We start from the raw sequence: 27,189 nt of genomic DNA, 5'->3' as shown, positions 1-27,189 counted from the left end.
AGATTAAACTGCTATGGAATCTACTTTAAAGTAAATAAAAATCTCAAATTCCTTCAAATAAAAAGCCTAATAATACCTTATAAAAGAGACGTACAGGGGTTGGGGATTTAGCTCAGTGGCAGAGCACCTGCCTAGCACGTGCAAGGCCCTGAGTTCGATCCTTGGCCCTGGAAAAAGAAAAAAGAGAGGGGGGGGGGGGAGGGGGGGGGAGGGGGAGGGAAGGAGAGAGAGACCTACAGTTGTGTGCGATGGCACATATCGATAATCCCAATGTCTCAGAAGGCTGGGGATCTCAAGTTCAAAACCAGCCTCAGCAACTTAGCAAGGTCCTAAGCAACTTAGGGAGACCCTGTCTTGAAATAAAAAATAAAAAGGGCTGGGGATGTGGTTACACACCCCTGTGTCCAATCCCTGGTATTTAAAAAAGAGAGAGAGCAGCAAGGGAGCTACATAAGAATATCTGTGTATCAACTCTCATTTCCTTCCAATTCAAAAATTTATTCTGAAAGATGAAAAGCATTTACAAAAATCAAATTTTTTTTTCAGTTGGATCTTGAGGGCACATATTTGTGGCATTCTTAACCAGTAAGCAGACCCATGACAGACATAAGGAAGAGTTACAAATGACTACTAAACATCAAAAGAATGGAAAAATAGCTATCAAGAACAGGTACAGAATCCAAAAGTAACATGAAAGGCTGCACGTCCTACCAGATATGTGTAGAGAGGTCTGCCTACTACAAAGTACACCTAGGTCAGTTAAATAAAGAGCAGAATACAATGAGAGCAGAAACAGAAGAAACATGCATATATTATATGGTAATTTAAAGAAAGGACTGGGAGAAGTTATTGGAAATTTGGTTAGAAAGAGTGATGGCAAAGATCCCATAATGTACAGGACAGTGCAAACAACTAAGAATGTTCCCACTTAAATGCTGACAACTCATTTAAGAAATACTGCCTATATACTAATGTTTAAAGGTACTGAAAATGTGTTTTTAAGAACAATATGTAAGGTATGCTGACATCTGTATTTTTAAAGCAATTTCTATAAATAATCATATATGCCTCGATATGTCTGGAAAGATGTACTAGAAACTGGTAACAGAGACTGCCTGTGGGAAAGAAGTCAAGCAATGGAGGTGCAAAAGATACTCTACATGTACTACATGAAGTTTTTCAGTAGGTACTAAACATAACTATCAGTCAACATGTATTAGTTTTAAAAACTTAAGAATTAAGTTGAAATGAAACACTGGCCTTTAATTTAATACCAGTTTTCAACTGTTCTTTATGTAAGCATAAACAAGGAATTATCCCTAAGCGATACAAACTCAAAAATACCTCTTCCATAACCAATGCTGTATTACAGAACCTTTTTCCATCCTTGCTATCAATAAAAAAGATGCCATTTCTACCACCAAAACTGTCCCTCTTTATCCCTCTTCAAAATGAAATTCCTGTCCACCATGATGGACCCATTCTGGGGCATATAAGCAGGACATACACTCTAGATCTTCCCACTCACCTATGTATGCTGCTGTAGTCAGGACTTCATCAGAAACTAAAACAGGGCCTGTCGTTTTTTACTCATTATCTATAAGACAACTGGCTTATCTCTACATGTAAACTCTGGCCAGCCACACACTCTGAACCTTGCCCCGGTACTTCAATTTGGCCATACAAGAATCAATGAGATCAGCTTTGTCCTCAGGACTCTATACCCAAACATTCCATTTTGATATAAACTTGTCCTTAGCTGTGAACTCTAATACATAACAGCATTATAATTCTTTCCCCGCTTTTACAGCACCCACCTTTTCTTGACTCAATAATGACTTCTCCTTTTCTAAAGCTTGAACATGCATTTTAAGTTTCAGATTGTCTTCAGCAAGACTGTTATCCTACAGAAATGTTAAAGCAGTGTTTTCAGATAACAGAAAATTTCCAGTTTACAAAAAAGCAGGTTACCTATACAACTGTCTGTTTCTACTCAGTATTTCCTTAATGATACATAAAGTTAGAAGAATACAACACTGGACCATCTAGAGTCAGTTATTCATTTTAGACATTCTAGAGGATTTCTTTATTATATTTGAAAAAAATATATTTAACAAAATAACCTATAATTAAGAGAAACTCCTTGAATTTCTTAAAGAAAACAAATACATCCCTCACTTTGGTATTCCTCACATAACTTTCATCAAACTGATCTGCACAGAGATATACCTGCATTTTTCAATTATACAATTTTTCCCCTTATATAAACTTATGGTGCAGAAAGTTTGTTTCTATTATTAATTAGCTAACATAAGATTACTGTGACAAAAGTTCCGAGGGTAAGTTCATATGAATTTGTTAAATGACCCAAAATAAACTACTCTAATAAATTACTTTTTCTTAGTAAACCAATGCTAAAAGCTTTCTTCTATAACATGAGCTTACCTGGTTTAAACTACTTAGTCTCACTATTTCATTTTCAGCATCTGTAAAAACAATTAAATGAACTTGACATTACAATTATTTAGAAAGTCTTTACAATCACCTCCCATATTAAACTCAGAAAAGCAACCCCATCAAAACAAAGTGTACTTATAAGAACTAGCGAGCATTAACAGTTCTGAGTTGAACATATTTTTCTCATTTCATACTTCTATTTTGACTACACCAAAGAAATCATAATATAAATGCCAGTTAAAATCTATGTTTAAATCCAATTCTTCAGAAAAGAATTTTAATTGTATTCTGGATGAGTCATAGGTTACTGCTTTCATAAGAATACTAACAACTGTTTCCAAATGAGTTGATTAGTTTTGATAACCAGAAATATTAAAAGGTTGAAGACTTTGTAGGGCGAGGAAGAAACCTCAAAAGCAATAAATGCATATTTATACCACAACAATACAATATCATCTCAATTATCTTAAGTAACTTAGATATGAATGTTCTACATATAGACCCATAAATAGAAGAGATTCTGGAAGAGGAACACAGAAATAATACTGTGAGCTCAACTGAAGTCATTCATTGAACATTAAGCTGGGAAATACTGAGCATGTGTGATGAGGCCAATACTTGATAAGAGAAAAATTTAGTTCTTGCTCTTAAAGAGTTTACAATTCAGAGGGGAAGAAACACAAGTTAACATGATTATAATACAGTGTTATACAGCAAACAAAAGGCACCATGAAAGCAAAAAAAGGCAAACATCTAGTTCAGACCAGGTGGAGAAAACGGGGCCAGAGAAGTTGCAGTGCAAGTACCAGCCAAGCAAGGCAATACCTGGATTAAACCACTACACTAAGAGTTGGCTCAAAGAAACACAAGGATACTCCACCCAGAGATCACAGCAAACAAAACAGCGACAGAGCCAAGATAGTCTGCTGGTTAAGCTACGAAGAGTGCACTATGGCTAAAGCTTAGAATGGTAGAAAGGGAAGAGCTGAAACTGAAGATCAGACAGGGATCAGATCATGAGGGGCACTGCATGGCCGACTAAAGAAGTCTAAACTTCATTTTAAAGTTCCTGGTGAAAGATAAAGTACTAAAAGGCAGGGGAATAATCTGCTTTGTTTCTAAAAATTTATTCTTGCTACAAAATGAAAAACTAAAATGGATTGGGAGGCACGGGAACCAGAGAATAAAAACAGCTAACGCTTTTATAACATTGACTATGGGTCAGACAGTTTTTTAAAGAGAACTCTGCAGCAAGTAACTCACAAAGCCCTTACTACTACTATAACAAGGAAGATATTATTATTCCAACCACATACATAAGGAAACTGAGGCAAAGAGATGTTAACTAACTTACCCAAAGTCAGCTAGTTAGTGACAAAAGTTGGATTCCAGCCCAGCTTATTCTTAAACACTATGCTATTATGCTCCATTAAGATATCTGCTACAGCCAGGTGTGGTGGCACATGCCCTTATCCCAGCAGCTCAGGAAGTTGAGGCAGGAGGATCACAAGTTCAAAGTCAGCCTAAGCAAAAGTGAGGCATTAAGCAACTCAGTGAGACCCTGTCTCTAAATAAAATATAAAATAGGGCTGGGATGTGGCTCAGTGGTTGAGCCCTGAGTTTAATCCTCAGTATCCATCCCCCAAAAAAACAGATCTGCTACAGTTTACACAAGCAAAAGCAATTATGATTGACTGAAATAATCATGGCAATGGAAATGGAAAAGGAGAGAAGGACTAGAACATTTCATTTGTTTTTTAAGCAAATAATGGATCACCTAATATAAATAAATAAATTTATTTTATAAAACAGAGTTGTTCTAATTGAAACCAAATGAGAAAGCGGTCCAGGACCTCACTACACTGCCTTCCCTTTACCTGCATTGCAGCTCTCAGGACAGATGAACCTGTCCTCTGGGATACAATACTGAAATATCACTCAACCAGAGAGAAGATAAGGAAATAAAACCTACAGGACATATCAGTGATGACTTGTAGAATTCTGATTTGAGAGAGTAGTAGTAAATGCTACCAATCACCAAGACTGGGAAAGGAGAAACTGATGAAGATTTTACTTCAAACCTAATTTTAGTTCAAAAACCCAGGTGGATACATAGAGTTAGCCAACCAGATTAGCAGCTGGAGGAAAAAAAGTTGAATGAGGGGTACAGATGTGAAGAGTCACAAGTACACAAGGGTTGGAAATTTCCAGAGCAGTAATGAATGAGTTCGTAAAGTGAGATTTATACTGTGAGAAGAGAAAAAAGTGCAAGATAAAATGCATCTTTTCAGTTGAAGAGCTCCCATTATGTGTTCCTGGCACGAATGAACACTGGTGATTTTTCTATCTCACTTAATATTTTTTCTACTAGTGAATACTGGCATAGTAACTATCAATTTGAGCATGAAAAACAGTAGAAGACCTACAGTTTTTATCACTGAGGCCTCTGCTTCAATTTAGGAAATAATTTAAAAAGGTAACAATGGATTTTGAAAGATGGAATGCTGCATTCCCTAACTGGAGAGTCCAGGCTGTGATGAGTTATACGAAGTATCTGATTCTGTGTAGACTAAAAGAAACAGACCCAGACTTCTCCACAGCAATGTCAGACTATAGAACCTCTTCTCAGAAAACTAGGTGGCTTCCTAAATTGCTGACTTCCACATAAATACATAAAGAATAAAGGGAGGTGGAGGGACACCTCATCGATACTTAACCCTTTTTGATAGAAAATTCTTTTTTATTATCAATTAACTATGGCAATGAATTCACACCAATTTTAATCAATTATAGTCATTTCCATAAATACTCCATTCTCATGAAGTATTTGATTATTTAAGTGTGAGTGTGTCTCTAAAAACAATTCAAAAGCACTGAAACAGTAATCTGAAATAGGTCCCAAGCATTCTATACCAGACAATGCTTGTTGTAGTCTGAACACTTCTTCCACTGATGAACTCTGTGGAAGAATTCCTCCCTTTTCTGCCACATTATCACTCTGTTCCATCACAGAAGGCTGCAATTTACTACATTCCAGTTTCGAGTTTTCACACTGTTCAATTATTTGTTGCTTTTCCACACTGAGCTGCTCTTGTTCTCTCTTCAGGACATCTCTGTCATTTTCTGCAGAAGGTAATTTTTTAGTTATGTCTTTAATTTTATCCTCAAGTTCTTCAATTTTCTTTGTAGATTCTACTTTTTCAGTTTGTAGAACCTGAATAGTTTTTTGCATCTCACAGATTTTAGTCTGATCAGTTACTGTAACTCCTGAGCCACCTAAAAAATAAACAAAATCAAGGACCTCATGTGTTAAATACCAAGAAATAAAGAGCTTACTATATATAACTAAGAGATTTAAGAGCATTCAGAACTTGGAAGCTTAAAAAGAAAGGTTAAAAACTATCATAAACTAAGCACTTTAAAATGAATAAAAAATTGGAGAAACATCAGAATCAACTATTAAAATGCCTATGTATCTGAAAATATATTGAAATCACTTATTACCAACATATCATCACCAAACAATGCAACAAACAAATCTATGAATTGTAATTGTTTACCATAAAAGCCAAAAGGACTTTTCCATTTTGTAGAATCCTGAAAGCAGTGTCATTTTCCAAATGTCTACCAAATGAGTAAAACTAATCATTTATTCCTTTTTTAGAACTTAGTCTTGTCCTGGTGTTATAGTACTAGTTTGTCATTTAATCATGTCATCTAATATGTGAAACTAATATAATTAATAACCTTGTTGTAATAGATTTTCAAGTTCTTCAATTCGTTCTTTATAGTCATTTAACTCTCCTCGATGCCGGCGACTTATCTCTGCCAGTTTCTGTTGATGTGCATTCTGCAAAACTGACATTTCATGTTGATGATCATCAATTTCCTGACTTCGGTTTTGTTTAAGTTCCTTAAAAAATAAAACAAAATTAACCACATTTGTGATCAATAATTTTACCTAAGCTATTTCACTATTCAAAGTCTATATTATTAAAATTAATCCTCCAAAAACATTAAGTCTGACAAGAATTTAAACACAGTTCCAAAATTTGAACAATTTGGGAAGACTCCACTCCTTCCTGTCTTAGACCTTAAAAATAGTCCTTCCCACCACCTCTGCCCAGCCTGAGTACTAGGAATTGAACCCAGGACCTCTGACATGTTACACAAGTGCTCTACCACTGAGCTACATCCCCACCCTTTCCATTTTTTATTCTGTGACAGTCTTACTAAGTTGCCCAGGCTGGGCTCACAATCTTCCTGCCTCAGCCTCCCAATTAGCTGGCATTACAGGCTCTCTCCCACTTCCACCTATAGTTTTTCTCCTTTTTAAATATTTTTTTAATTTTTAAAAAATTATTTATATATATTTTTTTAGTTGTTGATGGACCTTTATTTTATTCATTTATTTATATGTAGTGCTGAGAATTTTAAACCCAGTGCCTCACATGCTAGGTAAGCACTCCATCAATGAGCCACAACCCCAGCCCATATTATTCTAATTGTTGAGGGACTTTTGTTTTATTCATTTATTTATATGTGGTGCTGAGAATTGAACCCAGCGCCTTACACGTGAGGCAAGCGCTCTACCACTGAGCCACAACCCCAGTCCCAGTTTTTCTATTTTAATGAGGAAATAGCAATAAGAAAATACTGAAAGAGGAGCTGAAGAAATAGCTCCTTTTGGAGAGCGCTCGCCTAGCATGCGTAAGGACCGCGGTTCGAATCCCCGGCCGCTCAAATGAGAAGAAAAAAAAAAAAGAAAATACTGAAAGAAAAATGACCACCAACTTCTCCTCTTCCTAACAACATATTCCACCATTACCAGCATCAACCCTTTGAAAAAATCCCTAGCTGAGACACAGATGTCTCTCCAGGAACCTGGAATCAGAAGGGATGCATCCTGAGAGTTTCATCTATGAGAGTTTATATACTGTATCCTGCTAGATTCCTGATGCCAGAATGCTCAACTCTTCCTTCAGTACTACAGAGAGACTACTGTGGATCCTTCCAGTAAATCCTCTTTTGTTTTATTTAGCCAGAGAATGCTTTTGCTGCTTATAACTAAGAATCCTAATCTATACATTAGCTGTTTCTTCCTGAGGTGATAAGCGTAAGTGATTCTTTAATCCTATGTACTTATGCACTAGCACTGGGCTCAGAGTTTTACACTTAAACCTCAAAACAATCCTACAAGGTAGGTAAAATGATGACATCTACTTTAATGATGGCAAAACAGAAGCCTGGAAAGGTTAAGTAACTTGCCCAAAGTAGCACAGTTGGTAAACAGCACATCCAGGTCTGACTGGTCAAACACAGGTCTGACTCTGAAACCTACTACACATTATATGATAACAGTGAACCCCCAGAGTAAAAATTCTATATTTGACAATAATTTCAACACTAAAAACAATTCACTATCATGATATACTTATATAATTAAGCCTTTTCTTAAAAGAAATAATAATTGACAGAAACTATTACCACTGGTCTGGGGATATAGCTCAATTGGTAGAGTAACTGCCTCGCATGCACAACGCCCTGGGTTCAATCCCCAGCACCGCAAAAAAAAAAAAAAAAAAGAAACTATTACTACTAAAGTAAAACAATTATTTCCAATAAATAATACTAGCATTTTATTTTGTCAATATCCTTTAACTCTAAAAACCTTAAAACTTCAGCAACCTTGGATTTCTGTTAATACAATTTTATGAGATACATTATAGAGACATATAAACTACTGAAAAAAATGTTCAAAACCAAATGATTTTGGAAAGAGATGTTTTTATATACTACTTGTCTTAAAGTTAATATGAAACAGTCAAAATGTACATCATAATCTATAAAATCACTCTTTAAGAGTTTTACTAATTAGGCTTGCATTTTTACATAGATTTTAGATGTATAAGAGTGAGTAACAAACATCTGACCTACCTTAATAATATTTTGTAGTTTGCAGATTTCACTTTGATCAGACTTTTGTGTTCCCTGTGACTTAAAAGTTCACAATAAGAGAATTAGAAAATTATACCAATTCTCTTATAAAACAGAAACTTTATTAAAAGACACTTTTCAAAATAGAAAATTTCCCAGGTAGATTCTGACTCAAGAATGCCAAGAACTTTGTTCATTAGACAGTAATACATAAAAAAAGATACCATATACAAGACTGTGCTAACTAACTGGGAGGGCAACAGTTTTGAAAAATAGCTCAAGTTAAGACTGAAGAAAGCAAAGAAGTATAAACCTGAGAATAATTAAGAACATTTCTAAGAGGAAATTTCTGCAAGTCACCCAATATTAATGCCAATAATAATCTAGTAAAAATCATTTTAAATAATGATTTTACTGAAATCTCTAACTTAGCAGAGATTATTTCATTTAAAAAGAAAATAAAAGAACTTTGGGTTCTTCTCATTCAAGGCTGTATATTTTTCATTTATCTTTTTAAAATGTTTGATACTAAATAACTGTACATATTTATGGGATACAAGTGATGTTTTGATTTATATATACATTGAGATTTTTCAAATCGGGTAATTAGCACTATTATCTCAAATACCATTTATTTGTGGTGAGAAAATTCAAAATCCTCTCTTCAGTTATTTGGAAATATACTACACACTACTGTTATCTATACTCACCTTATTATGCAAAAGAACATCATAACTCATTCTCCCCATTCTTCCTCCTATACTACCCACCAATGCTCTAGTTTATCTTTATTAACACTTAACTATATGTCATGTTAATGAACCAAAACCTGCTCTAGGACAGAAAGTATAATGGAAAGGATATAGTATTTAGCAGCCAAGAGATGTACAACTGTTTTATAACTTAATCAGTGTGACAATGAGGGTGTTATTTTTGGCAATAACTTCGTTTCCTCATTGATAAAACAGAAGTAATGAATATTTCATGTAGCTATTAAGGATAATATATATTGAGATTTTATATATATATGAATCTTATAAAATGTAATACAATATTCATTTTTGTCATGCCTCACTAGGAAATTAAGCCTCCTGTGAGGTAAGGTCCCAAATATGCATTTTTCACTTTTATTTTCTAGAACAGGTCTATTTTACAGGAGGCATTCAAGATATGCTGAAGAGAACAAATCAAAAACCTATCTTTTCCCTATGAAATCTTACCTTCAGCAACATTTCTTAAAAAGTGTCCCTTGGATTAATCAGAATCACCTGGAAGTATTTATTCATTTGAACAGTTTCCAAGGCCCTGAAATAAGCTACTAAATCAAAATCTCCAGAGATTAATACAGGAAAACAATGATATTATCGAGTTCTCCAGGTTATTTTTACACATACAAAACTTAAGAATTGGGCTGGGGTCGTGGCTCAGTGGTAGAGCAGTTGCCTAGCATGTGTGAGGCACTTCGATAATCAGCACCACATATAAATAAATGAATAAAATAAAGGTCGGGCTGGGGATATAGCTCAGTTGGTAGAGGCTTGCCTTGCAAGCACAAGGCCCTGGGTTCAATCCCCAGCACTGCAAAAAATAAAATAAAACAAAGATCTATCAACATCTATAAATATATTTTTTAAAAAAACTTAAGAATTACTGCTTTTTGGACATAAAAAGGACATATTACCCTAAGGTTTACTTTAGGTATTGGGAATGCTTAGCAACATGGGAAGCATGCAGATCATTTTAAATGGGAAGATTTTTCCTTTACATAGCTAGATTACATTCTCAAAGAGAATAATGTTCCTTGGAAAAAAGTTTATAGTTCCCAAATAGTAAGTATTTCATTTCATTTCTGATACATGAGAAAAAACACAAAATAATTTAATATATTTTATAATACCAATGATCAGATTTTCATTTTATATATCACTAGAGCTAACAAAAACCTCAGATAAAAGTCCAAGGAAACAGTTTCAAACATAGTGCCCTGGAGTCCTGGTGTTTCCATCAAAGAAGCCTCAGACTCCACGGGAAAAGGAGCTAATGCCACTCAATTTTTCTTTTGATTCCTGGGCTTGCAACTTTTAATTTTGAAAAATGGATCTGTTGCTTTCAATTTTTTGAAAAAAAAATTCCAAATATTGTACAGAAGGGGGAAGGAGGCTGAGAGGGAAACATAATCTGACCAAAACCATTCAGAGATCCACGGGCAGAATTAATATACAGGTTTTCTATTTTCTTGTCCAGGATTATTTCTGATACCAAACACTTAACATACAGCTTCCTAAAAGGCAACAATATTTTAATTACTCATAGTTTTCAAAAACTCACCCAAATTTTACCTACCTGAGCAATATGCCTCCAATGACCAACTTCAGATTCAAGTCTTGAAACTTCAATTGACAATCTGTTTATTTCTTGTTGTGATGAAATTATGTCACTAAAGTCCATGTCATCATCACGAAAAGCTGAAGAATGATGACTGATTCCATAACCGAATGAAGACGGCGCAGTGGTTATTGGTACACCACCAGCTCCTGAATGTACTGACTGAGCAGCTGCCTGCAGTTTCAACAACTGATCCTGTAGTGCAATCTGTCTTGCTTTAAGATGGCTGATTTCTACCTATATATTTATAATCCATGTTTTAGAGAAAGTACTTTCAAACAAATTGATCTTTTTATAGCTTCATAACATTAAAAGGTAGAATGATTTGTCTAAGACTAATTATTCACTAAATATGTTTTAAGTTAATCCAAGTCTTTTACAACATTCCAACCATAAGATTTTTATTTAAAAAATTTAATTACCATAGTTAAAGCACATATTTTTTAAGTAGTATGAAGATCAGAATTTTACTCATGTATGAAATAAAGCAATAATTTTTTCAGTTAAACATGGGTTTGCTATCTTCTACTAAGGGTTAATATAGGATATTTCTTAGATTGTTAAAACGTATGAGAAAATAAAAGCTGTGTCAACCTATATATTCAAGTTTCTTTAGAACTTACGCTGGAGGCTGGCAGTGGTGCACACCTATAATCTCAGTGACTCAGGAGGTCAAAGATGTAGGATTGCAAGTTCAAGGCCACCCTCAGCAACTTAGCAAGACCCTTAACTCAGTAAGACTCAGCCTCAAAATAAAATATTTTTAAAAGGGCTGGGGATGTAGCTCTATGGTATAGAACCCCTGGGTTCAATCCCTAGTACCCAAGAAGAAAAAGAATGAATGAACAAACAACTGCTACAAGAGTCTTATGTATCTGATTAGGTCTTATGTATCTGGATTTAGGTTTAAATTGCACCATGAATCAGAGGTAATGCTGCTCTGCACAACACAGCTGGAAGAATGCTTGGATTTATAAATCCATTCTTTGTAGGTAACACAGTGAGCCCATGGTTATTAGCTCATGAGTCTCAAAAGGAAATAATGCACTGAAAGAGGCCCTGGCTTTAATGCTGATAAAGAGCAGGCAGTGAAAATATGACCCTATTTAGGAAGAGGACAATATATGAAAATTCTGAAACCCTGAGTAGAGTTTTGATTAAAGGCTGACAATACTAAATCATAACCCAAATGAAATTATGAACCATAATGCCACATCCATTCTGAGTGAGATAATACTCAAAATACAAAAGTAAGCCATCTAGACAGAACTGAAATAAACTTTCTATAAAGAACTCAAACTAGCCTAAGGCACTACCACAATATGGTAGTATAAGACACTACACCAAGACTAAGGAAAACTTGATACTGGGAATTAGACAAACAAAAATCAAACACATTTATGCTTTTATGTCATAACAAACAGATTTTTCATAGTAGAGCCCCTTCTCTAATACAGATTTACAATAGTACATAAATTTCATTCATTTTCTATAAATGATATGAGATAAACTGCATCTTCAGGGAATACAGACATCACAAAGAGATTCAGAAAACAGCAGATGTATATAGTTATGCATTATCATTCATTCTACTAAAGAATACTGAAATCCATATTTCAGGTATAGTTTTAATACAGAAGGAGTTGTCATTATACAATAGACATTTATATCAAGTTGTAGAGCTACACAAGTGCAAAGTTTAATAACAACAAAAACAAATTCCAAACTTGAACATTAAATGTGTTCTCTAATAGCAACAGTTAAAAAGAAAATAAAATGCCAATTTTTCCAAGTGTTTCCAACTATGGAGTAAGCATTAGACTCACATATGGAGCTTTTGAAAATTTACCAACATCAGGGTCCCTTCCCAGTACACTAATCTTTTCCAGGATAATCTTCTGGGTGTATGAACATGTATATTTTTTTAAACGTGTCACTGTTGAGTAGGAACTACTATTCTAATCATCATGTCTGCTAAGTCAGTGCTACTCAGAGTGTGGTCCAGGAACTGATGCCATGTATATCTGCTACATGTATGTCCACAAGTATGGAAATTCAAAGAATAAAGTTTAAAGCAGTTTAGCAATAATTTTATACCTGTGTTGAATCTTTTAAAAAGAAAAAAATAGGTTTGTAGCTTTTGTATACATTTTTTCTTGCGGAAATTCATATGTATTATATTTTATAAAATTATAAATTCCCATCAGTTTGAAATTTAAAGCTCTAGAGCAAGACAAGGTGGCGCACGCCTGTAATCTCTATAGGTTGGGAGGTTGAAGCAGGAGGACTGTGAATTCAAAGTCAGCCTCAGCAATTTAGCAAGGCCCTAAGCAACTCAGTGAGACCCTGTCTTTAAATAAATTATAAAAAAAGGCTGGGATGTGCCTCAGTGGTTAAGTGCCCCTGGGTTCAATCCCTGGCATGGAAAAAAACAAAAAATTAAAGCTCTACTTTAAATGTTTATATTTATCTTCAATGTGGTGTGTTTTTATCTTTTACCTTAGCATGTCACTAAGGAACTAGAAACCAATTCATTTAAATTTTAAAAACCCAAATAGGAAGTTATGGCAGAACTGAATGCTTTAGTAAACAAAGTGAATATCGAAATGATCTGGATAATAAAATAGGAAATGGTTCAATTCAAAGTAAGTTTTATTAGGCTCCACTTATGTACTAAACAAGAAAGAGAATTCAGTAACAGCATGACACACAGAACAGTCCATATTTTAAGGATTCAGGATAACACTGGTTAAATTACATAATGAACTAATACTGCAAAAAAAAGATAAGCCAATTCCAAAACAACCATTTCAATCAAACTAGAAAAAAGCAAAAACATTTATAAAACAGTAAGTCAATTGTAATATACTTAATTTTGTTTCTCCATGGAAAATGAAGTATATGCCAATATAAAAAAGATACTTGTATAGACAAAGCATTTTTTTTTAAATTTAATTATTACTAAAAATGATCACACTGATTTAAAACAATTTAAGAAAACAGATAAGAAATTAGGTTTCATAAAATTAGAAATTATAAGCAACAGATTTCTGAAGATATTTTATAAAAAATTTTTCTTTTAGAAAGTAGAAATTAATCTCTGCAAAGGTTAGTTTTTATAATATAAACAATAAAAGTTTACCAAGTTTTATTAAATTCAATAATATTTTTATGGATCTAAATATAATAGTGAAATAAATACAAAGTAACTGTAATAACCTTTACCTCTTTCTGTTGCAGTTGATTTCGATAACTTGCAGATTGATGCTTTATTTGAAGCTCTGATGCTTCATGCTTTTCTTCCAGATCAGTACAATACTTTTTAAGTCTTTCATTCTAAAAGCAAAGAGAAAAGTATTTTCAACAAAAAGAATACAAGTAAAACATGTTAGTGATGGCTACTGCACAGCATCATAAAAGGCATTATTTCACAAAAAAATATAAAAGGTCACAGAATTGTCTTTAAAATGCACTTTCAAATTAAAGTTACAAATGCATTAAGCATATTTACATAGAATATGTCTAATTCTAAAAAAAAGTGTGGGGGGGTGGTTTGCTCCTTGGATTTAATGCTACAAAGTCACTGATTGCTTGACTCAGGGGGAGCACGTCCTCAATCCCAGCAACTGGAGAGGCTGAGGCAGGAAGATCACAAGTTTGAGGCCAACCTCAGCAAATTAAGACCCTCAGCAATTTAAGGACACCAAGTCTCAAAATAAATGAGTAAAATTATATGTTTGAACTTTTGTCCCAAACAGTAAAATCTAACAACAAAAAAAATTGTTTTAAAAAGATTTCTGGTTGGAGTACAGGTAGAAAGTTAAGTCCTCATATTATTTGTTTGCCTTTTCAGGAAAAAAAAAAAAAAAAATCCCCATTTGAAAACCACTATGAGTAATCAGTTTGAAAAACTACTTTTAGGAGTATATAAGATAGGAACTAAGGGGCTGGGGTTGTGGCTCAGTGGTGGAGCACTTGCCTAGCATGTGTGAGGCACTGGGTTCAATTCTCAGCACCACATATAAATAAATAAATAAAGGTTCATCAGTAATTAAAAAATATTTTTTAAAAAATTTAAAAAGACCATGTACAAACAGAGAAACAACATGTATCCCATTTGTTTACAATAAAAAAAAAAAAATTTAAAAAGATAGAGACTGAGGATATTGCTCAGGGATAAGTGCATGCCCAGGACTGCGGGTTCAAATCCCAGTACCACATAAAAACACACACACACACACGTATATAAAAGTCTTAATTATAATTCTATGATTCTAGATATCAGAGTCTTTTATGATGTTGGAAAAGATTTTTAAAAATTACAATGTATATACCAAAATAGTATGTTTTACCCATTATTATTCCTTTCTATTTGAATGAATATAGTAGGAACATAATGAAACAAGAGAAATGAACCCAAAAACTCTCTACAAAAAAGAATTTATTTTTATAACAGATGATTACAGTTAACATTTTACTAAGCAGTCCATGAATACATCTCAAACAATTTAACAGTGATGACCAGGAAAAAGGAGATGACTGATGGTGAAAATTTTGTTTACTCTGGAGATCACTCATTTTCTTTTCAGATTCTAGGACTTTCTGACATCAACAGACATGAAAATTATGATTCAGGGAGAATCAGAGTTCAAACTCTGGGATCTGTGCTCCCGCCCCCCAACACACAAAAAAAAACTACATTATTTAACTCTGAATAATAACTAGAACTTTTACTCCAAATGTGTCAAGTATCTGAGTAGGTTAATACCTATTTAGTTGTCTGCCCTCATTTCCTAGGTGTATGAGAGTCAGAAAGGTGGAGAAAGCCCACGAAGGACATATTCCATTCATGGGGTTGAACCTGTAACATTCAGAGTTGTCAGGGGCCATATTTTTTAATGCATGGAATATAAAGCAGAGGGGGATGGTCTGAAAGGAAGAAAAAAATAAACGCACAAAGAGGTGAGTAGAGTATAAATGAGAAAGAGATTACTGATGGCCTCTAGTTCTAGTTGAAGTCCTTTCCTGAAGTCTGTTCTGTTCTTGGGAGTCCATGAGACATATATAACCTCAATCCATCTTGCTTAACCCTTGGCATACTATCAGTGTCCACTGGAACCAATCAAACATCTTCTTTAAGAAACTAAATTTTAAGTCTGGCGAGGTAGTACATGCCTATAATCTCAGTAACTCAAGAGTTGAGGCAGGAGGATTCCAAATTCAAGACCAGTCTCAGCAACTTGGTGAGGCCCTATCTCAAAATAAAAAATAAAAGGGGGGCTGGGGAGATAACTCAGTCGGTAGAGTACTTGCCTTGCATGCACAAGGCCCTGGGTTCGATCCCCAGCAGCGCAAAAAAAAATAAAAATAAAAATAAAAAAATAAAAGGGGTTGGGGAGGTAGCTCAGTGGTAGAGGAACCTGGGGTTCAATCCTTAATACCACACACACACACACACACACACACACACACACACACACACACTAAAAAAGAAAGAAAGAAAGAAAAAAGAAAGAAATGTGTAAGAATGCTATGTGTAAGAATGGGAATTTATGACTTTTTTTTTTCTTGGATGCCTTTCAAAGAACAAAGAGAAAGTTTACCTATCTTTATTCACAGACTAAAACTAATTCTCTCTTGTAATTACCATAAGGGTACACCAGATACTTTTATAAATTTAAGAATCATGGGATTGTGATGATCTTATCTTTATTTAAAACATTACACTACTTTATCATCCTGGGAATTGCTTTATCACTCTCCCTCCAGTCTTCCCAACTATGCTAAAAAAAAAACAAAAAGACTACTATAATGAGAAAATAGAAGATGTATGGAATCACTGAGAATAATGCAATAGTAAAATAACCAGTTTTCTGATTGCAGTCCAACATACTGCATTATCTTTTTAAAAGACACCATATTTATAGTCTTCTTTGCTTTCATTAAACACAGCTGAGTTCAATTTTTTTAGTTCAATTTTCAACTGTGGCAGAGCATGTGCCTAGCACCTGTGAGGCACTGGATTTGATCCTCAGAACCACATAAAAATAAACAAAATAAAGATATTCTGTCCATCTATATCTACAAAAAAATTTTTTAAAAAATGTTAAAGGATTTACACAAGGATAAATGCTGAGGGTAGGTGTGTATATGAAGGTGACTGAGAAGAAACAGATGACCAGAAATGAAAAAAAATTCAGTGAACTGATCATTTTAATTGGTATTTTATAAGTCTAAGAAAAATGCCTTGTCGGGGCTGGGGCTCAGTGGTAAAGTGCTTGCCTACCATATGTGAGGCACTGGGTTTGATCCTCAGCACCACATATAAATAAATGAATAAAGGTATTGTGTCCATTTACAACTAAAAAAATATTTAAAAAAAAAAGAAAAACACTTTGTAATTATGAAGCAAAGATGATACCTTTCTCTTTGACAAAAATATGAGTTGTCAAAGTTCTCTAAAGTATCAGTTTTAAAGATACAAATCAAGAAGAATCTGAAGTAATGTTAACCAAAACTCTTTTAGGGAGGTGAATGAAATCTGGAATTTACTAGATACATTCCCATTTATGCATTAAGAGTCAATATGTAGTTAAATGAATTAAATAACATCATCTATTTTGAGTATGTTTGTTTTGAAACAGGGTTTCACTATGTTGCCAAGACTGGCCTCTTACTCTTGGGTTCCAACCATTCTTCTGTCTCAACCTCCTGAGCAGCTAGGACTGCAAGTAAGTATCACCACACCTAGCTTCAGATATGTTTTCAAAACCAGAAAAACACAGAATAAAAATCTGGATTTATTAAACTTAAATTATTAAAATTTTCTAAATAAAAGTTTTTAAATTATCACTTTATCATGCCTCTGTAAATTATTTTCAAAATGACACTATAAAAATATTAGAAGAGTCCACTGGACCAAGACTGTAAATGTGAAGACTACTTTCGTAGCACACAGAGGATCAAGGTAGCTTAAGGTGGTTGCTTTTACTTACAACTAAAGAATCCTAACTAAGTTGGGCATGGTGATACACATTTGTAAACCCAGCAACTGGAGGCTGAGGCAGGAGGACTACAAGTTCAAAGCCAGACTCAGCAACTTAGCAAGGCCTTAAGCAACTTAGTGAGACTCTGTCTCAAAACAGAAAAAAAAAAAAAAAGGGGCTGGGGATATGGCTCAGTGGTTAAGTGTCCCTGGATTCAATCCCCCGTACTCAAAAAAAAAAAAAAAAAAAAAAAAAAAAAAAAAGATCCTAATTCAGTTAGCTAAAACATGAACATCTGTAAGCAAATCTAATTTGTTCTAGAAAACACACTATCCTTCTATACTAAACTTTCTAAATAGACTGTTCAGAAATATCATCACTTTTTTTTTTTAACAGCAGTGAGTCCTGGATGGGGATGTACTGCACAGTTATAGAAGAGGTTGAGTGGTTGAGTATGATGTCAGCACAAGTCAAGAATCACAGAGTTAAAATTACCTTACAAAATAAAACCCCTTTTTTCCTCTGGTATTTGAGTAACTCAAGTTACTTTAGATAAGCACCAATGAAGCTAGATTACATTTGGGGAAGTGTTTTACCAAAAAGAAACATTTCTAAACTTTTAAATCATACTTGCCATAGTCTAACAACACTCAGAAGACTTGACAGAAGGATAGATTTCTGTCTCCCTTCCCAGTACACAATAGATGTTCACTGAGCAAGTTAACCATATTGATTTTTCTCCCCAAATGGGCTGTGGAGAATTCACCTAAGTTAATGCCACCACACACACTTCTGCTGTTTAACTTTTCTGGGTGAATCTGTACCAATGAGAGCTTTCTTAAGAATTTCCTATCTCAGCCTTACAAAAAGAAGCCATTAAGTTCATCTGTTACTACAGCACCTACTTTTCTTATTAAGTCATTGCTTCTAAGGTCCCTCAGTGCCACCAAACTCTTCTACAGACAGAATGTTAATGTAGTTTCTGCAGGGGTCCCTTCTTCTTTCAAATTCCACAACCTCACCTTGATATTCCAGACCAGAGTTCAACAATGCTTGTCAGTAGTATTTTCTTAGATCTAAATTCAATGTTCTTTTTGTAGACTTAGCAGAAAGGAAACATGCTTGTCACAGTGCTCTAACAATACCTTTTGCTGCAACGCAAGTGCTCTCTCACTGTTATTCCAATGCTACATGGTTGACTTTAGTCCTTTACAATAGTTTCTACTGTGGAATCATTTCTTTTACTGCTTTCCTTTGAACCCCTTCCAAGTTTCCCTCATCCCCATTAAGCACAATGTCCAGAACTAGTCACAACTAGACACTGACTAATAACAAATAAAACAGCAAAATTAACATGCTGTTCCTATATTATTAACTTCTTTGTATCCAAGTATTATTCTCTCAATATTACAAAATTAAAAAGCTCTAGATTAAACAATCCCATTCTTCATATTATAGTAAATGTACTGCCATAATTGAGCATTCCTTAATAATGATAAAACTTCTGAACCTATAATTTCTACTTTGGGCAGTTTTCTTACTTTCAGTATGTAAAAGTAGAGATGAAAATATTAAAGAACCAACTGTTGTAACATGTAAATATATTCTTCATCTAAGTGAGTTTCCTAAAAGTTAAAAAGAAATGAGAAATGCAGAGGAAAAAAAGTGGTAAGCAGTGTAAAGGGAGAACTGAAAGCCTGAATAACTTCGTGGTTTCAAGAGAGAAAAAAATCTAAGTTTGATAGCAGTCTTTTTTTTTTTTTTTTTTTTTATTGTAAACAAATGGGATACATGTTGTTTCTCTGTTTGTACATGGCGTAAAGGCATACCATTTGTGTAATCATAAATTTACATAGAGCAATGTTGTTTGATTTATTCTGTTATTTTTTTTCCCTTCCCCCCACCCCTCCCACCCCTCTTTACCCTCTATACAGTAGTTCCTTCCTCCATACTTGCCCCCCTCCCTAACCCTAACTCTAACCCTTCCCTCCCCCCCATTATGTGTCAACCTCCACTTATTAGCGATATCATTCGTCCTTTGGCTTTTTGAGATTGGCTTATCTCACTTAGCATGATATTCTCCAATTTCATCCATTTGCCTGCAAATGTCATAATTTTATCATTCTTTATGGCTGAGTAATATTCCATAGTATATATATACCACAGTTTCTTTATCCACTCATCAATTTGATAGCAGTCTTTAATATTCCTTACCTCTGATCTCAAGATCGCTTGAATGGCTTCAATTTCCTTCCTCCCAGAATTAGGTAAATCTGCTACAAAAGAAATTCATATATTGAATATGTGGTCAACACCATATAATGGAATAAATAGGCGTTTTGCGAGCATGCTAGGGGATTGAACCCAAGGCCTTGAACATTCTAGGCAAATGCTCTACCACTGGGGCTGTATATTCCCAGCCCTACGTAGGCATTAAGGAAACACATTTCACCGAGATTATACAGAATAGTAGGCTAATAGGAGAGCAAATTCAGAAGATATTATCATGTTTCTCACCACAGTTTATCATTGCCATTAATGTTCTTCATTGTCACACGGGTCATGCTTTATGCCAACCTCCTATACCTTAGGATGTCTACCTTTAGAAGATACTACAGCAGACAAAAAGTGGTGACTTTCTCAGTGAGGGAAAACACAACATCCATCATTTTTTAATGTTTACTATTTGCTGGAAGTATTTATCAAAATTTTGTTGCAGGAAATTAGAAGGTTTTGTAAATTTCTCTTTTGGCTTGCTATAATTTCAAATGAAACATATTCAACTGGGGCTTAAGGCCCTATTTCTAACTTCCTCTCCTAACACAATCAAATAATTAATCGCCTATACACAAAGAACATTTAAAGTGACACAGACACATTTATTAAAAATGGAAATAAGCTCAGTCTAGTTTTGCACATTTTCATTTAGAAGTAGTCAGAATCCAGCAGTGCCAAGATGACACCACTGACCCTGTCAAGAAATCAACATCCAGAGTTAGATTTTTTTTTTTTTTTTGGGGGGGGGAGGAGTACTAGTGTTTTTTTCCATTACTCACAGCACTTTAACATTATTAAAAAATGATCATTTTAAGTAAGGGTAATATACTATGACAGACAACAAATTGTGACTTTCTCAGTAAGGGAAAACATAACATCTACTGATTTTTTAATGCTCACTCTTTGCTAGGCCCAGTTCTAGACATGTTACACTCTTGATTTCATTTAATGCTCTCAACCTCACAATTATCCCTTTTTAACGGGTAAGGAACAGATAAGGTTAAGTATTTTAAAATTTGTGAAAGATCCTACAACTTGCAGTGCATGGAGGGAAATGTCAAAGCGCAACTTCTCAACTTTGAATCAGTGTAGTGTCTGGTAGAAGAGCAACCTTCTGATACTATAAATGTGGATGATTTTCAAGCTCCACCAACTGCGCTATTTACAGAATTGTTTTCTTGTTCCAAGCTGGCACAGGGTAGTGCTCTACTTATTGAATGAATAAATGAACTATATTCTATTTTTAAATGATTTCCAACAAATAAAATAGGTATTGAGCAAGTCCTAGTATAATACAAAAGGAAAGGAATAAAAGCACTCAGGAACTTGGCAGATTTCTGATCACACGATTTTAATGGACCATCTACTGTGTACCAAGGAATATGCCACACACTGGACATATAAGGAGAAAGAAAAAATACTGTCTCCTTGCTGGGTATCAAGGAAAAAGAACAATTATAATCCAATATGGTAAGCGTTATTAGGCAGAGATCCTCAAAGTTCTGTTAGAACACAGAACACAGGTGATCAATTCAACTTGCATGGGAGTCAGAATGGTTTCACCAACTGCCTGACCTATGAGCAAGGTTACAGCAAAAATGTTTTCCAGGCAGAGGAGGAAGCAGAGAAGGAAAGGCTTTCTGTGAAGAGGCTTGGAGTTGTGTAGGTGCTTGACAAATTTCTGTGTGACAGAAGTTCTAGGTACTGGCACACACACATATATATGAATATGTTAAGTATGGCAATTGGCAAGACAATTAGAAGAGACAGGTTGAACCCAGATGGACAGATTCTTGGCCTTTTAAAACCAAGAAATTTAGATTTTATCTAAGTTTTAGGTCAAGAAATTTTTAAGAAAATTTGTTTTTAGAAAAGCAATTGGTACTGGTTGCAGTGGCGCAAGCCTGTAATCCCAGCAACTTGGTAGGCTGAGGCAGAGGATTGGGTTCAAAGCCAGCCACAGCAACTTAGTGAGACCCTGTCTCAAAAAAAGGGCTGGAGATGTGGCTCAGAGGTTATGCACCCCTGAGTCCAATCTTTGGTACCAAAGAGGAAAAAGTAACTGGCAAAACAGAGAAAATGGAATGGAGTGGGGAAAGGATATGAAAGAGCACTAAAGAAGGAGTAGTAATAAAGGAAGGACAATTTTGACAAAGGATGAACAAGAATTTGGTGGCCAATGGGAAGTAGATAAAAGGGACAAAACAAGATGACATGAAGATTTCTAGTTCAGGAAATTGGGTAGACCGCTAAGATTGAGATTATGAGAGAGTATCTTTTGTAGAGGAACAAAATGGTTTATGGTCAAAGTAAAAGCCAACTGCTTTCCCCTATCAGGGATACAAACTGAAACTAGTCATTTCCATGGTTACCAGCCTCTCCCCTTTCCAACTGCCCTCGAGGTCCCATGATTCTTTACTGGACACATGAAGAATATCTTTCATTCCCATCTCTAAACTTGACATACCTCCCACCCAAATGGAACTGGAAGCAGTAAAATGGATTTTGGCAGCTCCACAGTCTCACTTCTTTCCAAATAAACACAAAGAAATTCTAAATTCAAGCACCTTTTATCAAACCGTTTTTCTTTATTTCATTCAAATAAATATGAAAGCTTGGTTAAATCATGACAAAAACAAAATTAGGGGCTGGGGGCTAAACAGCTTAGGAGTAGAGCAGTGCTTAGTAAGTTTGTGAGCCCCTGAATTCAATCTCCAGCACCCCAAATTAAACCAGAATGCTAACTTATTAAGTTATAAGCAATAAGTCTGTTAAAAGAATTGCTCTCATCTGAAAGATCAGTCCATTATCTCCAGAAGGCACACTATGACTGAAATTTTTAAAACTCTTTAAATCCAAACCCTACTTGCTGAACAAATGTCAAGAAATAAAAATGGTGTTAAACTTGAACACTGATTACCATATAATTTTAGGTCACTGTTTATTATCTAAATACGATGAAGACTTCAAAAACAAGTGAAGGTTGCTAAGGAAACCCAAAATTATCTTCCCCGTTCCGTTCCGTTTAAGTACGGGAGAAATGGGCAATTATATACAAAATACATTTTTAGTTGGAACGCTGTAACATGACATCACAATGAGCAAAAGCACAGAACAAGTGAACAGAAAATCATAGCCATATTTCGCTAACAAATAATATACTCAAGACAACGTCCAGAGTCACCAAATGTTTGAATTACGAGTTTTTTTTTCCCTTGCTACAAAAATCAAAGAAAACAAAATACGGATGTCATAAACAAAATAAGGATGTCATAAAGATTCTTTTAACTGTATCAAAAAAAAAAAAAAAAGAGGGAAGATGATCAACATCAGATCGCCCTCTGCCCCAAACTGAGGACAAAACAACTGGTGGGCATGGGCAGACCAAGCGAAAATAAACTTTGAGAGACCCCGAGTATCCAAGGGGGACCTGCCCAGCACCCCGCCGCCCTCCATCACGGAGAAACGGCAGACAAGGAGGCAGAGGAGGAGTGGGATGGGGAAACGGGGCGGAGTGGCGCTCCCCGCGGCCAGTCCGCGTTGGTGACTGATGGAGGTGGGAACCAAACGGACGTTCCCAGGGTCCCAGAAAAGCCCTCCCTCCCGCGCCCCAGCTGTTACCTTCTACTTCTTCCGCGCCCTCCAGAAGCATATCCTTCGTGAAGTTTGAGATCTGGTCGGTGAGGGAAGCTAAGCTGCCCCCCACCTGACCCAACGAGTGGCCCAGGCCGGAGCCCAGGCCACCAAACCAAGACGACATCGCCGCGACTTCAGAGAACCACCAGGTCCGCTCCGAGAAACGCGTCTAGCGCCGTCCACCGCCGTCCACCACAGTCCACCACCCCGCCGAACGTCCTCGAGCGTTGCGGGGCCAATTATGACCAAAGCATTCAGAATTCCGCGCAGTGCGGGGCTCCTGCCAACCGCCGCGTTCTGCCTGAAAAGGCAGAGGCCCGGCCTGGGACTTCACCAGGGACTCGCCGCCAGTGGCACGGTCACCCCCGCGGGGCCTCTGCCCCTCCCCTCGACTTTCCGCCGCCCGGCCTGAGTCACTTCTCCCTCCCCGTTAGTGACTTGTCCCCGCTCGGCGGGATACTCCTGCCACCTCGACGCCGGCAGCCATAACACCCGCTCTGAAAGCGGCAGGACCATAGAGAGGCGCCGTCGTGGCGCAGAAGGGCCCTACGAAGCCTCCGGACGTGTCCTTGGCGCAAAGGAGAGTGGGATCGCGGAGGACCGAGTGCGGGCGGGCGCGACCAACCTCCTCCACGTAGCCAACGGGCGGGGAAGCCGGAAGAACCGGTGGCGACGCGGCGCTGCCTGCGTCTCTAGGTAGAGTCGGCTCGGCCGTTGTTGGGTATCTACGAAGCCTGCGTGGCCAGGGACCTCTGCGGTCCGGCATTGTGTCGTAACCGGATTGTTTCACGCCTGAGCCCAGCCTGGAGGGCGGCGGTGCGGACTGGGCGGGTCATCACACCGAAGGAAGCGGCTTCTCATAACTTGCCCGCGTTAGTCTATCGATGATCCCACCAGTGAGGGCCGCGCTGTGCCAGGCACCGCGTATAGTCGGAGCTGAGGCTCCAGAGCTGTCAAGGACGGGTCGCAAATTCAAGTGACCAGGCGGGAATCACAGTTTTTATTGATCACCTTCTACAGTAGACATTTTCTCTGGCTTTCTAGGTCTCATTTGAAACTGCCTTCTTTTTAAAAATGCCATGAACTCTATTCAAGAAGCCGACTTCACTCATGAAGTTAAAAAAGACAGTCTTTTTTTCAGAATGACTTTAGAGGACAGCAGGACAGCCAATGAAGGGAAAGGAATTTTTATTCTAACTTAAACACTTAAAATGATGTTGGTGGCACTAGCTGTGCAAGTGCCCCCCCCCACACACACACAGTCCTCAGTTACACACACTGTTAACACATCAGTGTCTTGCTTGTTTGCGTTCCTTCCTAAAGGAAGAAAGATGGTCCCATGAATTTAAGGCAATTGGTGCAATGGAACAAGGACACCCGGCACCTGACCAGGGAGGCTATCACTATTTGTTTTGCAAAGGACTTGATGGGGCTGGAGTTGTGGCTCAGTGGTAGGGGGCTTGCCTGGCATGTATGAAGGCCAGGGTTTGATACTCAGCACTACAAATAAATAAAAGATCCATTGACAACTGAAAAAAAAAAAAAAAAAGACATGATAGGCCTACAGTTCTTTTAAGCACAGTACTAAACACACGAGTGTCATTGTTTTTCTTTTTATTCCTAGGCGGGGCTACCACAGATTGCACTGAATTTATGCATGAATAATTGGGAATACTTCAGTATTTGGAATCTGATGGCACCTGGCAATAGTAGCTCCCCCTAAAATGTGAATGCTTTTAAAAGAAATATGCATCTCATTCTGGAAGTGCTTGTTAAATATTTTCCATGAATTTTTGTGAAAGACATCATAGCCCAGGGGTTAGTTGTACAGACTTCACTGCCCAATTGCCTGTCTCTTATTAGCAGTATGATCTTGGATAGGTTTCTTAACCCCTCTGTGCATCAGTTCCTCATTTGTAAAATGGAGAATGGTAACAATAGTGCATACTGGGTTTGAGATACTGTTTTTAGAGCTTGGATCAGTGCCCAATACAGGGAGAATTCTATTTAAATGCTTGCAAAGTTTTGAAAACGTGACATACAGTTAATAGCAAGTTATTAATGTATTTACCATTATTGGCAGCACTGGAGATAAAGTAGGAGAAAAGCTTTATGAGTCCTTGGTCTCATAAAGCTTGTATCCTGCTGGGAAGACACTGATAAAAAGCAAAATGTAATAAATGTAAGATAGGTGTGGGGGTGGAGTGTAAAACAGGGCAGGGATGATAGGGAAGAGGGGTTCTCCTAATGTTACAAAGGATGGTCAGGGAAGGCTCCCTGGTAAGGTGATCTTTGAAGATATTTAAAGGGAATGAAAGTGAGACAGGGCCGGGGATGTAACTCAGTAGTAGATTTCTTGCTCATCTTGCCTAACATGAATGAGGCCCTGGGTTCAATGCAGGGAGGTGCTCGGGGAGAGGGAATGAGACATAAGGAATATCCCAGAAGGTAGACCAAGTGAAAGAGACAACTGATAAAACTGCCCTTGAGGTAAGGAAACACCTGCCAGGTTTGAGAATTCACAAAAAGGCAAGCAGGGCTAGAGTAGAACAGACCTGGGAAGGGTTGGAAGCAGTGAGAATCCAGAAAGAACCATGTGAAGCAGGCAATCATGGAGGGCCTGGTAGGCCATTATGAGGAGTCTGGCTTTTTACTCAGTGGAATGGGGAGTAACATGAACTTGGGACATAACAGGGCTCCTGTTATGACAGTGAAAAGTTTAGCTATTGTAATTGTTCATTTTTCCTATAGGTATAAATTCTCTGGAGTTGCAGTTTCATAAATTCATGTTATGGCAGAAAAATACTGCAATTAATGACAAAAGCAAACCCAAATATATGTCTTTACATGGTTTATTAAGTAACACAAAAGTTATTTCCTAAAAGTTCCTTAAGCGGGATTTTTTTTTTTTTTTTTTTTTTTTTTTTTTGGTAAGATGAATTGTGACCTAAGAGATGAAGTATTATCCTGATAAATGACAAATTATGATGTCTTCAATATACTCCAAATAATGGGAGGAAAGGTATGTGAAACAAGAATTGTCAGAAATGGATCATTATTGAAGTGGAATGATGAGTACGTGGAGGTTCATTATATTAGTCACTTCTGCATGTTTGAAATTTTTTATAATAAAAAGTTTAAATATATACAAGTTTGAAAATATTTGAGCTAAAGATACTTTTTCCTGCCCAATGTCCCTGTGTTAATACAGGTGTTCTTCATCATCATTCAGTGATTAGAAAGACCAGCCCAGCACAGTGGAACACATCATATCAGACATAGCCCTCAGACCTCAGGAGCTCCAGGTGATGTAGACTTCTCAGCTGAAATTTTGAACCTAGGATTTTTTTTAAACCTCAGTGGATAGAAACAAAAAGAAAAAAATCAGAAAAATATTTTAAAAATTATGAGCTGGTTTGTTTCTCAGGTATTGGTATTATCAGTACTCTTCTAATGAAAGCAGCTCCTTTGTTCTTAGTCATCAAAATGGGTATTTATGCAAATGTAAAGC

At 36.4% G+C, this 27,189-nt stretch overlaps 1 protein-coding gene across 6 annotated transcripts in view; it reads right to left on the bottom strand.

The window, feature by feature from the left end:
• Positions 1-24,185, bottom strand: part of TRIP11 (thyroid hormone receptor interactor 11) — a 63,019-nt gene extending 38,834 nt beyond the window's left edge. Inside the window, exons 1-10 of one of the 6 annotated variants that reach the window (XR_013761917.1) lie at positions 23,664-24,185; positions 19,980-20,041; positions 14,005-14,115; positions 10,738-11,016; positions 8,395-8,454; positions 7,945-8,001; positions 6,205-6,370; positions 5,371-5,733; positions 2,446-2,486; positions 1,818-1,904 (exon numbers count right to left, since the gene is read on the bottom strand). Coding sequence is in view for 5 of the 6 variants with exons in the window: in XM_079127615.1 (XP_078983741.1) it covers positions 1,818-1,904; positions 2,446-2,486; positions 5,371-5,733; positions 6,205-6,370; positions 7,945-8,001; positions 8,395-8,454; positions 10,738-11,016; positions 14,005-14,115; positions 19,980-20,041; positions 23,664-23,802 (1,365 nt within the window). In the remaining variant the exon portion in view is untranslated. The remainder of the gene's footprint in view (positions 1-1,817; positions 1,905-2,445; positions 2,487-5,370; positions 5,734-6,204; positions 6,371-7,944; positions 8,002-8,394; positions 8,455-10,737; positions 11,017-14,004; positions 14,116-19,979; positions 20,042-23,663) is intronic. The other 5 variants (XM_079127615.1, XM_079127616.1, XM_079127617.1 and 2 more) reach the window with 5 other exon arrangements.
• Between the last annotated feature and the right edge of the window lie 3,004 nt (positions 24,186-27,189).

Source organism: Sciurus vulgaris, assembly GCF_902686455.1.
Source record: "Sciurus vulgaris genome assembly, chromosome: 2".
Taxonomy (NCBI): Eukaryota; Metazoa; Chordata; class Mammalia; order Rodentia; family Sciuridae; genus Sciurus; species Sciurus vulgaris.
This window is presented reverse-complemented; position numbering and strand designations above follow the sequence as displayed.